At 60.1% G+C, this 15,584-nt stretch overlaps 1 protein-coding gene across 2 annotated transcripts in view; it reads right to left on the bottom strand.

Annotated features, from left to right (window-relative positions):
- Positions 1 to 15,584, bottom strand: part of COL18A1 (collagen type XVIII alpha 1 chain) — a 41,199-nt gene that overhangs the window by 14,172 nt on the left and 11,443 nt on the right. Inside the window, exons 1-8 of one of the 2 annotated variants that reach the window (XM_056119576.1) lie at positions 11,676 to 12,165; positions 5,267 to 5,811; positions 3,456 to 3,551; positions 2,181 to 2,240; positions 1,497 to 1,632; positions 1,096 to 1,184; positions 742 to 909; positions 457 to 483 (exon numbers count right to left, since the gene is read on the bottom strand). In XM_056119576.1, coding sequence (XP_055975551.1) covers positions 457 to 483; positions 742 to 909; positions 1,096 to 1,184; positions 1,497 to 1,632; positions 2,181 to 2,240; positions 3,456 to 3,551; positions 5,267 to 5,811; positions 11,676 to 12,165 — 1,611 coding nt within the window. Of the gene's footprint in view, positions 1 to 456; positions 484 to 741; positions 910 to 1,095; positions 1,185 to 1,496; positions 1,633 to 2,180; positions 2,241 to 3,455; positions 3,552 to 5,266; positions 5,812 to 11,675; positions 12,166 to 15,584 lie in introns of those variants that run through there. The other variant, XM_056119577.1, reaches the window with a different exon arrangement.

The following is a 15,584-nucleotide window of genomic DNA, read 5'->3' as shown; positions in this document are numbered from 1 at the left end:
CAGAGCCGAACCCTCCAGGGTCAGGGTGCAGCCCCAATCCACCCACCAGCTAGGTATGTGCACATGTGTGCTGGTGGGACTACATGTGGTGGCGGCCAGTGGCCCGTGTCTCAGTGCCATGTTGCTGGGACACAGTTGAGGTCCCACCAGCAGCAGAACAGGAAGTCTGTCAGGTAGGAGTACTGCCAGGCTGCGGGATCTGAACCTCACACTGCCTGGTGCCACTTCCTGGCCCGTGCTACCACATGGCTGGACACAGCATTCATGAGTTCCAGACACAAAGTGTGGAGCGGCCAAGACTGCATGCTATCCCCCACCCCAGGAATCCCGTTCTCCTGGCAGAGACCACTGTCTTTCCTAAAGGGGCTTCACGGGGACCTGGGGGGGCACTGGACAGAACGGTCTGGATCCCATGGGACAGCCCCCAACACTGCCCCGATGGAAATGATGACTTACGGGTCTTCCATCTTCACCAGGGCTTCCCTGGAATGAGGGAGAAACATCAGAACAGGCCCTGACTCTGTCCGTCCAAGAGATGCCCACCCCAGCCCCTGCCCTTCAGGGAGATGCCCGCCCTGGGCCCTGGCCCTCAGGGAGATGCCTGCCCTGGGCCCCAGGACACGGTGGTGTGCTGGGAACCCCACAGCTCCCACTCACGAATGCCCTGACTACCTTCCCTCCCCTCACCCCACCCACATGGTCTCTGCCCCCCATCCCCCCATCCCCCCATACTGTACTCACCCGCTCACCATCCTTTCCAGGGGTGCCATTCTCCCCCGGCGGCCCTGGGGGTCCAGGGGGGCCCTGTGGCCCTGGCACAGGCTGTATGCTGGGGGTCCGCAGTGTTGGGCCAGCTGGGCCTGGGGGGCCCTGAGGGCCTGGCTCCCCCTTCTGCCCCTTCAGACCTCCCTAGGGCAGAGAGAGGCGCCGCAGGAGTGGGTCTGGCCGCCTGGGGGCAGCAGAGCACAGGGCACAGGCCTGGAGGCACCGGCCAGCAGGACCAGCCAGGCTCTGCCCACACGGGGGCGCCACAGGCCCCCACACAGGTGGGGGCAGGTGTCGCCTGGGGGTCAGGGGGATCGGATGTGGCCTCACCTCTGCCCAGCGGCTCTCTGGGTTCGGGATACTACTGTTCCACATGGCGGCCTTAGCGCTGTCAGGCAAGGTCTGAGCTGGGGGCAGAGCTGCAGGCAGAGTCAGAGAAGAGAGCCCCAACTGCCCTGTGTCCCCAGTCCTGAGCACACGTGCACGCACACTCACACATGCACAACACTCATGCACACAGGGACACGTGCTTACACACCTGCACATGCAACACTCGTGCACACTCCCAGGCACACATACATACATGTGCACCCATAATGCACACATACACATGTACTCATACAAAAATGTGCACTCACGTGCTCACGCACATGCACACACATATGCACACTCACACGTGCACTCACATGCATGCTCACACCTCATCACACTGCACCCAGAAAAGCATTTACTTTCTACTGAAGGCAGGGCTGTCTCTTCCGTCTCTCCCGTTTCTTCCATTCTGGAGTCTTCCCTGTCATTGTCTCTGGCCAAGGGTGGAGACGTGACTGGGGGGGTCTCAGGGAGGCTGCTTTCTGGGGATGAGCCCTGGCGAGAGAGGGAAGGGTTTGGAACCCCACCCAGCACGTCCATGGCCTCACAGTCTGTGGTCAGGCTGGCCCATATGGGAGACCCAGCAGAGAGCAGCCACGGTGGGATGCAGGAGCCATGCATCCCTCCCGGAACCCACCCCACAGGTCCCAGCAGCATGAGGCCCAGAGGGCACTGAGGTGTGGGACCCAGGACTGGGTGGGTACGAGGGCGCCTGAGCCTTCCACCCTCAGGACAAACAGCTGGGATACCAGGCCTTGCTCCACAGCCAGGACCTATGCCCTGGCACGGTGGCTCTGGGCAAGGATTCGGGTGGCAGGAGCCCCACCGGTCACAAAGCTGCAGGTTCCTGCTGTGACCAAGACAGCCAGGAGCTCAGCGTGCACAGGAAGCCCACAGCCACCCCAGACAGGGAATCCCCTGGACTACATGGCCAGTGCCCAGGGTGTGTCCACCAGAGCAGGGCTGGGAGCCCGCAGAGTGAGGCACAGTCCTGCCCATCATGGACCCCCAGCCCTGGGGCTTTGCCACCAGGCAACACTCACCCTGTCTTCACTGCCAGGTGCCATCTGCTCCTCCGTGCCGCTGCCCACATCCCCCGACGCCTTGGGACAGGCCACAGGAAGACACGTGAGTAGGTTCCCCCGGGGAAGCAGTGACTCGCCAGCCCGGAACCACCCACAGAGACCAGCCAGCAATGGGCAGGGGGCCCTGCCTGTCCCAAACAAATCTCACAGCAGCCCCACCCAGGCGCGGCCAGAGACCCAAGTCCCTGGCAGTCTCGCCTCTTCCTTCCTTCCCAGCCCCCAACAGGCCTTCCCATGCTCTCATGTGCATCACGCATACTCCGTACAAAACATGTGCTCTCACATGCACAGCACACACGCTCCCACACATAAGTGCATACACCATACGCGTGATATCCCACACATATGGTACCACATGCCTCATGCATACAAGGGCATGTTTCTACATGCATGTGTACTTATACAATGCATATGACACACATGTGCATGCTCCCACACATATGCACACCCACAAGTATGCATACCCCCTCATGTGCACACATGTGCTCACATCACACATGCATGTGTTCACACACTTGTACTCAAACACTTGCAGTACACACACCACACAGCTGTTTGTGCTTATATTCATGTGCACACAGCACATATGTCCAGGACATTCCACCTGCCCGCACACACCACATACATGTGCCCAATACAGTACACGCAACACACATACATATCCATATTCTCATGCTAATGCCCACACACTTCATGCACACTTGCACTCACACTCACACCTGCTTTCACACACCTGCTCACACATCCACATACCCACTCATGCACACCTACTCACTCCCGCTCACACTCACCTACTCACACTCATATCTGCTCACACCCACTCACACATCCATGCCTGTTTATACCATCACTCACACCTTCTTATACAACCACACCTTGCTCACTCACACACCACTCACACCCACACATGCTCACACTCACCCCCACTGTTCACACCCATGCCTGCTCACTCATCCACTCACACCTGCTCACACTCACACAACCTGTTCACACCCACGCCTGTTCACACCTCACCTGCACCTGCTCACACCCACCCACTCACACCTGCTCAGCCCCATGTCCTCTGCTCACAGCGCCTCACTGGCAGGACCCCACCTGTCTGCTTTTTGTGTTTTTCTGTAGAATGTTCCGGGCTAGGGCCCCTTCTGGTGCCCAGGTTCCCAGGACCCAAGTGCCATCTTCCAAAGGAACTCGTGGTCCCATTGCATGGGTCCAGGCCTGGGCAGCACTCACCCCATCGTCATCATCTCTGTCATCTTCTTCATCCTCCAGGCAAAGCTGTGGGGTCACGTGGGGGTCCCTGCGTATCCTCAGCTCTGCAATTGCCCCCTAGGCAGGAGAGAGGTCACTGACTGCCGAGGTTATGATCCAGCGGAAGCCAGTCCTGGGACAGGCCCTCGCATCCAGCCCAGCTTCTCCAATAGGCCTTTGTGCTCTTCAGCCACGGCCACCTGAAAGCACGACTACCCCCAAGCCAGGCACAATACTGCTGGGCTGCGGTGGGCCTGTGTTCTGAAAGGTCTCCGACCCTCCCCAGCTGGCCTTCTCACTCCTGCCCCGGTGCCCGGCCAAGTCCAGCCTGAGCAGCTGCTCTCTCTACCCAGGGACACCACCGACTTCAGGAGGCACACGAGTATCCCCCAGGGGCCTGCCCAAGTCCAACCCCTCCACGCCCAGGGACAGTGAGGCCCATGGTGTGTGTGTGTTATGTAGTTATGCCGTCAGCAGCAAGTGTGTATCCTCACCTCCATGTGCACATGTATGAACACACATATGGGATCAGGTGTTTTTGCAAGTGCAAACAGGTATGTGCATGTGTAAGTGCATGACTGAGCACACGTGTACCAACAACTGTGTGAGGTGTGAGCTGTGCCTCTGAGATGCCTGCCCAGCTCCTGGCCGCCCACCACACTGAAGGAGGGCAAGACTGTTCCTCAGGGGATGGGACAGCCACAAGGGGGACCCAGGGTGGCAGGGTCGGTGACCACGTTCTAGGACGGAGGGGGAGAGGGGCATCCCCCAGGTCCCTTCCTACCAGTCTCTGGGACATCCACCATGTAGGCTTGTGGAGAGGTTAGGGATGAAAGGTCAAGGGACCCTGTGCCTGCCAGGTCCAAGCCCCCTTAAAATGCACACTGAGCCCCATGCCCTGATCTGGGGCTGTGCTGTCACCCAGGGGCCCAAGGTTCTCCGGGACAGCCCAGGGCCCCTCATGGTGCCACTCTGCCAGTGACAATCCCCAGGTCAGCTGCTGGCGCCCAGTCCAAGCCGTCCCTACTGTCATTGTCCTGCTACCTGTCCTTGTCCCATGCATGGGGGTCACAGCCTTGTCCCTCTGTCCCCCATACACTGCAGTTAGTGGCCTTGGGCTTTGCTGAGCGAGCAGCAGGCGAGCTCTTGGGATAGACAGCACCGTCACCAGACCCTGGGAACCACCCCCTGGACACACACAGCCACATCTATTCAATTCCAACTGGGGGGCAGTGCCGCCAACAGGGGCAGGGAAGCCCCAGGGGTCCCCCCCGACTTGCGCCTCCACCCAGCCGCTGGGGCACAAACGGAAATAACCCTCTGGCCAGCTGACTCCAAACCCCAAGGGTTCAAGCTCCTGGCCAGGGGAAAGGTCAGCGTTCAGAGATGCAGAGGGTGAAGGCAAAGCTGCCTTTGTCTGGGCAATAATTAACTCTGTGTCTGCCCCCCCTCCCGCCCCCGGCGCAGGGCTCTGACGGCCTGCTGGGGGGGGGGGAACCACAATGGGGCCATGGATGGGCTCAAGGCCAAGACACAGACTCCCCGCTGACCTCACAAGAAGGTCCGGGTGGGGGTCCCTGTCCCCACAGACCTGGGGACGCCTCTGCTCTGCGGCCACCCTCAGCTAATGGTACACACCCACCCTCACAGCCCTGAGGGTCTCCCAAGCAGTGGTGAAACTGGGCTGGGAGGTGTGTCCCTCATGTGGGGCATGGAAAGGGGGCACGCCAGGCTCCTCTGCTCGGGTGCTACCACCACTCCTGTGCCCAGGACCCCGCCCCCGCCCCAGGTACCTGGAACTTGTCGGGGTCAGCCGCTCCCGCCTGAGCCACGAAGAGGCCAGCGCCAGGCTCCAGCTGCAAGCCATGGGGTTCGCGTGCCAGCGGCAGCCACTGCACCTCCTTGCAGTCCACAAAGAGCGTGGCCGACTGCCCACGCACGCTTAGCGCCAGGCGCACCCAGTGGCCAGGGAAGGCGGGCAGGTGGAAGGCGGCCGCCACGCGGGTGGCCAAGGCGCCAGGCTCCGTGTAGAGCAGCTGCACTTCCTGGTGGCCCTCGGTGACGGCACCCAGCTTGACACCCACAGCCACCACGGCCTGCGCCGCGTCGGTGATGGCGAACAGCACGCCTGCCCGCTCTGAGTCAGGCCGCACCCGCAGCAACAGCGCGAAGTCGGGGAAGAAGCGGCTGGAGAAGTGCGTGCGCGCCGTCTGCCCGCTGTTGGAGTCAGGCCCGAAGAGGAAGGCAGGGCCCACGTCGGGGTCCTCCACGGCGGTCACCTGCGGTGGCGGGGGCTCCCCGAGAAGCTGCAGCAGCCCTACCTCGGCTCCCACCGTGTCTGCGGGCAGAAAAATGCTGTCAGCCAGGAGAAGGACCTGGTGCTGCCCGACCACCCACCAGTCTGCAGGGCAGTGGGGGCAGAGCCCAGCACCCCACTTGGGGCCCCAGACTCAGACCCCCCCCATACCCACTTCCAGGCACACTCAGATCCCCCAGTCTGGACCCCACCTGCCCATGCTTGCGCACCAACCCTCACATCCGCCTCCCCATCCTGATCGTGCCCCCATGTGAGGCCGTGGGAACCATGCACCGCCAGGAGTGCCTGGATGGGGAGGTGGAGGCCGCCACCCAGGGGACGGATGTGGGAACCCCAAATGCTGGGCTCCAGCAGCACCTCTTAGCCACAGCCTCCCAGGCTCCTCTGGGAAGGCCTGGGTCCACCTGGCCCTGGGGAATGAGACACAGCTGCCCTGGGCCTGGTGTGGTCTGCTCCGGGGAGGTGTGCTAGCTGGCAGGTGTGGGAAGCATCTGGGAGCACAGCGGGCGCAAGAGTGGGAGTGACCACGAGTGGATGCGCATGATTGTGGGCACAAAAGTGTGACTGTGGCTGTGTGACTGTGTGAGAGCCTGTGTCTGTTGGTGTATAAGACTGAGTGATGGAGTGGGTGTGGCAGTGTGGCTGTGTGGCTAAGTGTGATGGTGTGTAAGACTGAGTGATGGAGTGGGTATGGCTGTGTGGCTGTGTATGGTGGTGTGTGGTGTGTGCTAGTGAGTGTGTGACCATATTGCAATGGTGCAGCAGTAAATGTGAGTGTGCAGGTATGTGATGGTGTGACCGTGAGTGTGGGCGTTGTTGCGTATATGGGGACATATGACAGTGTCATAGTAAGTGTGGCTGTGTTTGCAGGTGACATGAGTGCTTGCATGTGGTGACACCAGGGGTCCCACTGGAGTGGGGAGAAGCAGCTGCCCCCAGGCAGACACTCAGAGCCTGTGCAGTAAAAGGCCGAGGAGCTGTTGCATATGCAGGCCGGTCAGTCTGCCTCTGTGGGCAGCCCTGTCAGCTTGGCAGTGCCCGCAACCACCCTGTCTCCAGTGACAACCCCTTTGTGGTGTGGCCATAGGGTCAGGTTCCTGGCCCTCACGGACAGCAGGGCAGGCAGACACAGCAGAGACGTGTGGGCACAAGGACAGCAGGCTGGGCAGAAAATCCACGTCCACGTTTCCTCTCGGGGTGCTGCCTCCCCAGCCACAGCACTAACTGTCCAGGAATCCTCCTGTGACAGGTGCCAATCCCCTCACTTCCCACAGCCCACCCCCACTGTACCCCCAAGCAGCTGCCAGGCGGAGCCAACATCCCCATGGAAGTGGATGCAGTGGCTGGCTCCAGAACTAGAGGGACGCTTCACTGGCCACAGGGTGTGGAGGGCCCCTGGGCAAGCTCTCAAGAAGTACCCTGTCCTCCTAACAGGGGACAGCACTGACCAGGGCCACACCAGCCAAGTCACAGTGCCTGACACATCTGGGCCAGTAAGGTTATCGGCCCGCTACAGGAAGAGAAGCTGGGCCAGGCACCCAGCACCTGCAGCCGCAGTCTGGCCCTCCCTGTGGAGACTGGCACCCACACAGAGGGAAAGGCCAGGTCAGCACCTGCAGCCCCAGCTTGGACATTACCTGCAGAGACTGGCACCCACGCAGAGGGGAAGGCCAGGTGCCTGAACACCTACAGCCCCAGCCTGGCCATCGCCCACCTAGACTGGCACCCACGCGGAAAGGAAGGCCAGGCCTGGACCTACAGCCCCAGCCTGGACGCTGCCCGTGGAGACCAGGTGAGCACACACCTGCCCCCACGGCATCAGTGCAGCCAGATGAGGATGAGGGTGCCAGAACAGAGCCACACCCCAGACACCTGGACCATCAGGGGAAGCCCAGAGGCCGAGGTTCAGTCTCCTGCATCCCAGCAGTGAAGAGGAGCCCCCATTCACACAAGTACCCCCAACAAAGGATGGTGGCAACACCGCGAGGAGAATCGGGTCTATGAGAAGGAAGCCAATGAGCAGAGTGAAAGCCAGTCACGTGGGCCACGCACCAACACCTGCACCCCCAGACCTCCAGAGGCTGAGGGATAAAGCTGAACCCCAACCTCCAATGTTGAGATCACCCTTTGCGTTGGGCACCAGGGTGGGAGATCCCATCCAGGCAGTCAGCTCAGGTCGTCATAGAGCCAGTGCCACATGGCGCCCAGACTCTCACCTTCCCAGCCACAGCCCGAGGCTAAAGGCAGTGCCACTCACAGGAACCCAACAGGAGCTTCAGATGCAGGAGCAGACATGGCAGCCCACCAGAGACACCAAGGAGCCAGGCCCAGGACACCAGTGAGACACCTCGAGGTGTGAGTCAAAGGGCCTGTGAACACCACCCCGTAAAAAAGAGTCACCCCAATACCACAGGCCAAGCCTTGCCTGCACAGAAACAGGTTCACTGGTCCAGGGCTGAGCTGAGTCCACCAGCCCCGAGATGCAGGGGACAGTGAGGGGGACAAGGCGCCCTGTACCAAGCCACACAGATGGAATGCAAGGACAGACGCCAGGCCCCTCCGCATCCTGGGAAAGGATGAGGGTATGAACGCGGCCCTGCCCAGAGTGAGAACAGGCCGTAGGGGCCCGGTGAGGGGCAGAGGCAGGCCCTGGGCTCAGGGTGGCCGTGTCAATGCACCATCGACCCAGCAAGGCCACATCCTAGAGTGCTGGCTGTGGGTGTGGGTGGGACTCTCTGTACCTTCCTCTCAGCTCCACAGTGACCCTCACCTGGGGCTGAAAATAAGCCTTTGAAGAACCCGTTGATGTTAGGAAACAGCAAACGTTGCGACACTCGGGTCAGACAAACAGATCTGAGTAGACTCCATGAAGTGGAACAAGGGGGGACACGGCAGTTGGGGAGCTACAGGCCTGGGCCAAGGACATGTCCAAAGTGTGGGCAGAACATTCTCAGCTCACGCATCAAAAAAGCAACACAAGGGCAATGGACCGCTGCTGCAGTGAGAGCAAACCCATCTCTCTCACATGGTGACAGTCACACCCAGTGAGGACCTGTACCCCACTCTCTCACACGGTGACAGTCACGCCCAGTGAGGGTCTGTATCCCCACTCTCACGGTGACAGTCACACTAGTGAAGCCTGTATCTTCACTCTCTCACATGGTGACAGTCACATCCATTGAGGGCCTGTACCCCCACTCTCTCACATGGTGACAGTCATACCCAGTGAGGGCCTGTACCCCACTCTCTCACACGGTGACAGTCACACCCAGTGAGGGCCTGCACCCAACTCTCATAGTGACAGTCACACCTGAGTGAGGGCTTATACCCTCACTCTCATGGCAACAGTCACACCTGAGTGAGGGACTGTACCCCACTCTCTCACATGGTGACTGTCACATCCATTGAGGGCCTGTACCCCCACTCTCTCACATGGTGACAGTCATACCCAGTGAGGGCCTGTACCCCACTCTCTCACACGGTGACAGTCACACCCAGTAAGGGCCTGCACCCAACTCTCATAGTGACAGTCACACCTGAGTGAGGGCTTATACCCTCACTCTCAAGGCAACAGTCACACCTGAGTGAGGGACTGTACCCCACTCTCTCACATGGTGACAATCACACCCAGTGAGGGCCTGTACCCCACTCTGTCACACAGTGACAGTTTACACCCAGTGAGGACCTGTACCCCACTCTCACATGGTGACAGTCACACCCAGTGAGGACCTGTACCCCACTCTCTCACATGGTGACAGTCACGCCCAGTGAGGCTCTGTACCCCCATTCTCACATGGTGACAGTCACACCCAGTCAGAGCCTGTAGCCCCACTCTCTTACATGGTAACAGTCACACCCAGCGAGGGCCTGCAACCCCACTCTCTCACATGGTTAAAATCACGCCCAGTGAGGGCCTGTACCCCCACTCTCTCACATGGTTAAAGTCACGCCCAGTGAGGGCCTGTACCCCCACTCTCTCACAGGGTGACAAGTCACACCCAGTGAGGGCCTGTACCCGACTCTCTCACACAGTGACAGTCACGCCCAGTGAGGGCCTCTACCCCCACTCTCACAGTGACAGTCACAACCAGTGAGGACCTGTACCCCACTCTCATGGTGACAGTCACACTCAGTGAGGGCCTGTACCCCCACTCTCTCACACAGTGATAGTCACACGTGAGTGAGGGACTGTACCCCACTCTCTCACATGGTGACAATCACACCCAGTGAAGGCCTGTACCCCCACTCTCTCACCCGGTGACAGTCACACCTGAGGGCCTGTACCCTGACTCTCTCACATGGTGACAGCCACACCCACTGAGGACCTGTACCCCAACTCTCTCACACGGTGACAGTCACACCTGAGTGAGAGCCTGTACCCTCCACTTTCTCTCATACAATAGGACTCACACCTGAGGGCTGAACCCACTTTCTCTCACATGATGACAATCACACCAGAGGGCCAAACTCCCACTTTCACACAATGACAGTCACATTTCAAGGCCATCCAGTGGCAGCCAGAGAAACACAGATGGAGACTGTGGGGACATGGGAACTGGTGCTGCTCCAAGAACAGAACTGTGGGCCTACAGGGCAGCTCACTGGCTATCAGGATGCATCCAGAAAGGGCACCAGGGCCCTGCGGATCCCTCTGAGCAAGTTCCTCGGAGGAGGGTCCCTTAGAGCAAGTCCCTCACAGTGGGGTCCCTGCAGGCCACCCTCTGCTGGTCACTCCCAGCTCCAGGCTGGGTCATCTATGTGGCTCAGGGGCCCAGCACCCCTCCTGGGGCACACGTGGACGCTGGTTCCTGAAACCCTGCAAACTCCCCCAGGCGGGCCCAGCTCCAGTGTCAGCAACCTCAAGGCCAATGAGCAGGGGAGGTCAAGGCTGCCCCAGGTCACTGGGGCAAAGGTGAAGGACACCCACAGTCCATGAGGGAGGGGGCCGGGTAAGCACAGACAGGAAACAGGCCCTGGGACCCTGGAGTGGGGAACCCCCACATGTGCTGACACTGACCCGCATGGGTAGGTCATAGTCAGGCCGAGCCACTGGGGCTCATGGGCGATCCGGCTCCCCTGAGCAAATCAGACAGCTATCCCATGCCTCGGTTTCTCCACCATGCCGGGGTGCAGAACCGAGGGGAGGCCCTCCTTCCCATTACCTGTGACTGGACCGAGGAACACACAGGCCCCATCCTCCTGTGCAGGCAGTGAGGTGCAGGGGACTGGCAGCCCGGTGAGGTCCAGGTGGCCCCAGCACGAGTCCCGCACGGCCTCACAGAACTGGCGACAGGGCGGGGGCCCAGGCTCCCGGGGGCCACACGGCGGGGCCAGCAGCAGGCAGACGAACCAGGTGAGAAAGCGGTGGCAGCGGGCATGCAGGAGACCATCCCAGGCCCGCGCCGCCGCCCGCACCTCCTGGTGACTGGTGTGGCCACAGTGGTTGGGCAGCCAGGAGCGCCGGAGGCCCAGGCGGCTGCAGGCGGGCAGGGAGGGCGGTCCCGGCAGGCAGCGGCCAGGGGTGGGGGGCACCAGCAGCCCAGCGGGGGTCAGCGGGCCAGTCACGAGCCCAGAGACAAGTGGAGGCGAAGCAGGGTCCCTAGGGGGCGCCCAAGCTGCGGGGTCCTGGGGCACAGCAGCCAGTGCCCTGGGAGGCAGCGAGGCAGGAGGGCCCAGGGTCTGGGGGTCCAAGAGTGTGGCTGGGGGACCCGCCACCAGGGTCCGCAGGGATGCTGGGTGCTGGCGGACATCAGGTTGCTGGAGTTGCTGGCCGGGCCGGGCTGCCACAGGCAAGGGTCCCCCGCCGTCCAGATCCTGCATACACCGGGGGGACGCTCGGCTACCCCAGGGAGGGACCCGCCCAGCCCCAAGGAGGGAACGGCTACCTGGAGACCACATGGACGGCCCCAAGGGCTCCCTGAACCAGGAGGGGGGCGGCCCGGTGGGCCTAGGCAGGACGCTGGGGGAGTCCCGGGAACTCGTCTCTCTAGGGCTCGGCTGCAGATCCGGCCCCATCTGGGGGCTTCCAGCAGGCCCAAGGGGGGCGAGGGTGCCTGCGGGGGTCACTGGGCCTGGCGTTTCCTCCATGGTGGGGCTCAGGGTGGGCAGGATGTCGCTCCACAGCTGGACGAAGCTCCGGATGCCCTCAGCCACATGCAGAATCTTGTCCCCCACCAGGGCGAGGTTGTCGTCCTTCCTGCCCGAACCCACTGTCTGGGCCCCCTCCTGCACCTCCAGGGGTGGGGGGCCCGTGTGGGCCTCAAGGGGTGGGCCAGCGGCCGGAATCCTCAACCAGTCCAGCATTTGGGGCTGGGCAGCCGCCAGGCAGCCCAGGAACAGGAGCAAGCGGCCAAGGCCGCGGGGGTCAGCGGCCATCCCGGCTCTGTGCAGGCTGGCTTGGCCGGCCAGGAGTCCCCATCCTGCGGGGGAGTGGCCAGGCCGCCCTCCCCTCCCCGCCCCGCCCCGCCCCGCCCCCACCTGCCCATGGGCCCCAGAGCAGGAGGCTGGGGCCCCTTTAAGGAACAGTCTGGAATTCCCGCCCCCTCCCTGCGCTGGGGGGCCTGGGCCCCCCGCCAGACACTGCAGACCCGTGGGGGTGGCGGCTGCTGGCCAGCGCGTGGGTGGGGGGTGGGGGGTGAGGGAGCAAGCCCCTGCAGGACAGAGGGCCCCCGCCAGGCTGGCTGAACTCAGCTGCACAGGGCTGGGGCCTCGGCAGGGGCAAACAGACCCCTCCGCAAGGCCAGGCAATGGGGCCAGGCCCAGCTATCCTCCCAGGGGCTCAGCTCTCCTCCCAGACCTGGAGGCAGCAAGTGCAGAGATGGGGGAGGGGCCGTGTGACCCCGCTGTGTGAGGTCAAATTTCACAGAAGGGCTTCCATGCCCTAGCACTGTGCCCATCCTCACCCCTCACCCCTGCATAGGAGCCATCCTCACTCACCCCTGCCCAAGGTCCGTCCTCATCTCTCATCTCACCCCTGCCCAGGGCCTGTGCTTATTCCTCACCCCTGCACAGGGCCCATCCTCACCCCTGCCGAGCCTGTCCTCACCCATGCAGACACCATCCACCCACACCTGCAGTGCCTGTCCTCACCCCTACACTGAGACTGTCTTTACCCCTGCACAGGACCCACCCACAGGGCTGATGCTGAGGAAAAGACCAAAGGACATGGCTGTATACATGAGCCCAGGAGAGGGGGAGCCACATGGATCCAAGCAGGTTCTAAGTGAATGCTCATGCAGACATGCTCAAACATGCACATGCATGCTCATGCTCACACACGCACTCAGTCACACGCTCACACACCTAGTCACATGTGCACATATGCTCATATTCACACATGCAATCACACATTCACACTTAGCCACACATACTCATACTCGCACACACATTCACACATGCTCAGTCACATGTGCACACACCCTCAGCACATGTGTACACAATAGTCAGTCACATGTGCAGTCGCGCAAGCACATGCACATACTTATGCAGTCACATGTATACACACAAGTTCATGGCCACACATGCATGCGCTCATGGAGAAGCATGCTCGTGCACATGCTTGGTTATTTGTGATGTTATTTATGTAGGTACACATGCATGCCCAGTCACATAATGCATACACTCCTAAATATGTTCACGCTGTGACATGGAGTCGCATGCTTGGTCACACAAACACACAGGTTCAGTCTACCACACACAATCACATGTGCATGTACATAGTCTCCTTCACATGCAAGTTCAGTCACATGCTTTTGCACCACTCACAGTGCTCACATGTTCACACACAACCACACACACTCACAGGTTGGCACACTTTCAACCACACATTCTGCACTAGGTCCTACAGGCTGAGCCCCAGCCATTCCATGTCCCCTCAGCACCCCTTCTTCAGGTTGTGGACTGGGGACAGTTCCGACCAGGAGCCAGGCTCAGATGTAGAATCTGAGGCCCTCTTGGAAGGCGGGATGCTCCACACCCAAACATCTGTGCCTCCGTGAGTCCACATTCCCAGAACTAATCCCCAGGAAGCAGCTCAGAATTCTTAGAAATACCCGGAGAAGAGCCCCTTTGCTGGAAAATTCCCTTTACTAATGTGATTTTATGCCAGAGTCTCTGGGAAAACTCAGGGTAGAAATTCCAAAGCCTCAGTCCCACCCTAGCACAAATTGCAGTGAACCCCTGTCTCATGGCAGGCAGAGTCAATACCCAAGTCCAGCCCTGAAACACCCCCTCAGTACAACCTCCAACAACTCCAAATGCATAGGGAGAACAGAGCCCTGGAGGTACCCAGACAGCAGAACCCTCTACCCCCACCATTCCCAGACACACCAGAGCTCCAGCCCAGAGGTCCTGAACCAACGTGACCCAATGAACATGCCCACAGAGAACAAGGAGTGGCACACAGGGCCTTGGGGGGTCCTTCATCCACCCATCCATTCACCATGCATGTACCCACTCATCCACCCACCCATCCACCATCCATCCACCATCTATTCATCCACCCACTCACCATCCATCCACCCACCCACCCAACATTCACCACCCATCCACCCATCCATCCACCAACCATCCATCCGCCCACCCATCCATCCACCATCCAACTACCATTCACCCACCCACCCATGTATACATACACCATCCATCTACCATCCATCCACTGACCCACACCATTTATTCATCCATCCATCCATCCATTCATCCACCCATCCATCCACCCACCCACCCACTTATCTATTCATCCCTGCACCATCCACCATCCATCCACTCACCCATCATCTATCCATTATACCACCCATCCATCCATCCATCCACCCACCTAACCACCCATCCATCCACCTACCCACCCATCCATCCATCTATCCAGCTATCCATTCGCCATTCACCCATCCAATAACCATGCACCCACCGTCACCCACTATATATCCACCCACCCATCATCCATTCACCACCCATCCAACATTCACTCATCCACATACTTTTGAGGACCAAAGAAGAGGCTGAGTGGATGGTGTTATGTGGTGCAGGCTAGGGAGGAGGGTAGGTCAACCTTCCAAACATGGTCCCTCAGAGGGAGATGTCTGCTCCATGGCCCAGTTTCCCATTCCCCCTCTGCCCACCACCTTTGCACAGACACAAGGTGGCAGGCCCAAGGATGTCCATCATTCCTGGGAGAGGGAAACACAGGGTTAGTTCTAAAGTCTATCGGGCCTTGAGATAACCATGTGGTGTCCTGTGTAAGCCAGGCTGCAGGCTGCAGGGTACTGAGCTCCAGGAAGAGGCTGGAGCATAGGGAGGTGCAGTTCTCACCCTCATCGACATGATCACTAGGGCCTACAAGTCAGAGCACCCACCTACTGGTGTGTCCTTCGGGGGTTCTGCCCACACAGCTCCTGCTAGCTAGGGTTGGCCCCTGGTTTCCCAGTAGACGCTCATGGGTTCACATAAGGAGCAAGCAACCCACCTATAGTGCCCACAGTGAGTGACCCCCTGAGCAAAAGAGGACTCACTTCATCTCAAGGACAATGATGCACCAAGGACATTACTGAACTCACCTCTGAGTTCATCTATGTGCTCTAAGTTCAACTGTGTGTCCTGAGCTCACTGTGTCAAGCTCACATTAAATGCGCTGAGCTCACCTTTGCACTGTGTACCCTGAGCTCACCTGTGCACACTGTGTACCCTGAGCTCACCTGTGCAAGCTGTGTATCCTGAGCTCACCTGTGCAAACTGTGTATCCTGAGCTTACCTGTACATTATGCTAACCTGTGTACCCTGAGCTCACCTGTGCCAAGCTC

Source organism: Sorex fumeus, unplaced genomic scaffold (genome assembly GCF_029834395.1).
Source record: "Sorex fumeus unplaced genomic scaffold, SorFum_2.1 ptg000041l, whole genome shotgun sequence".
In the NCBI taxonomy this organism is placed as follows: domain Eukaryota; kingdom Metazoa; phylum Chordata; class Mammalia; order Eulipotyphla; family Soricidae; genus Sorex; species Sorex fumeus.
The sequence above is the reverse complement of the archived record's forward strand: the minus strand, read 5'-3'. Positions and strand labels throughout refer to the sequence as shown.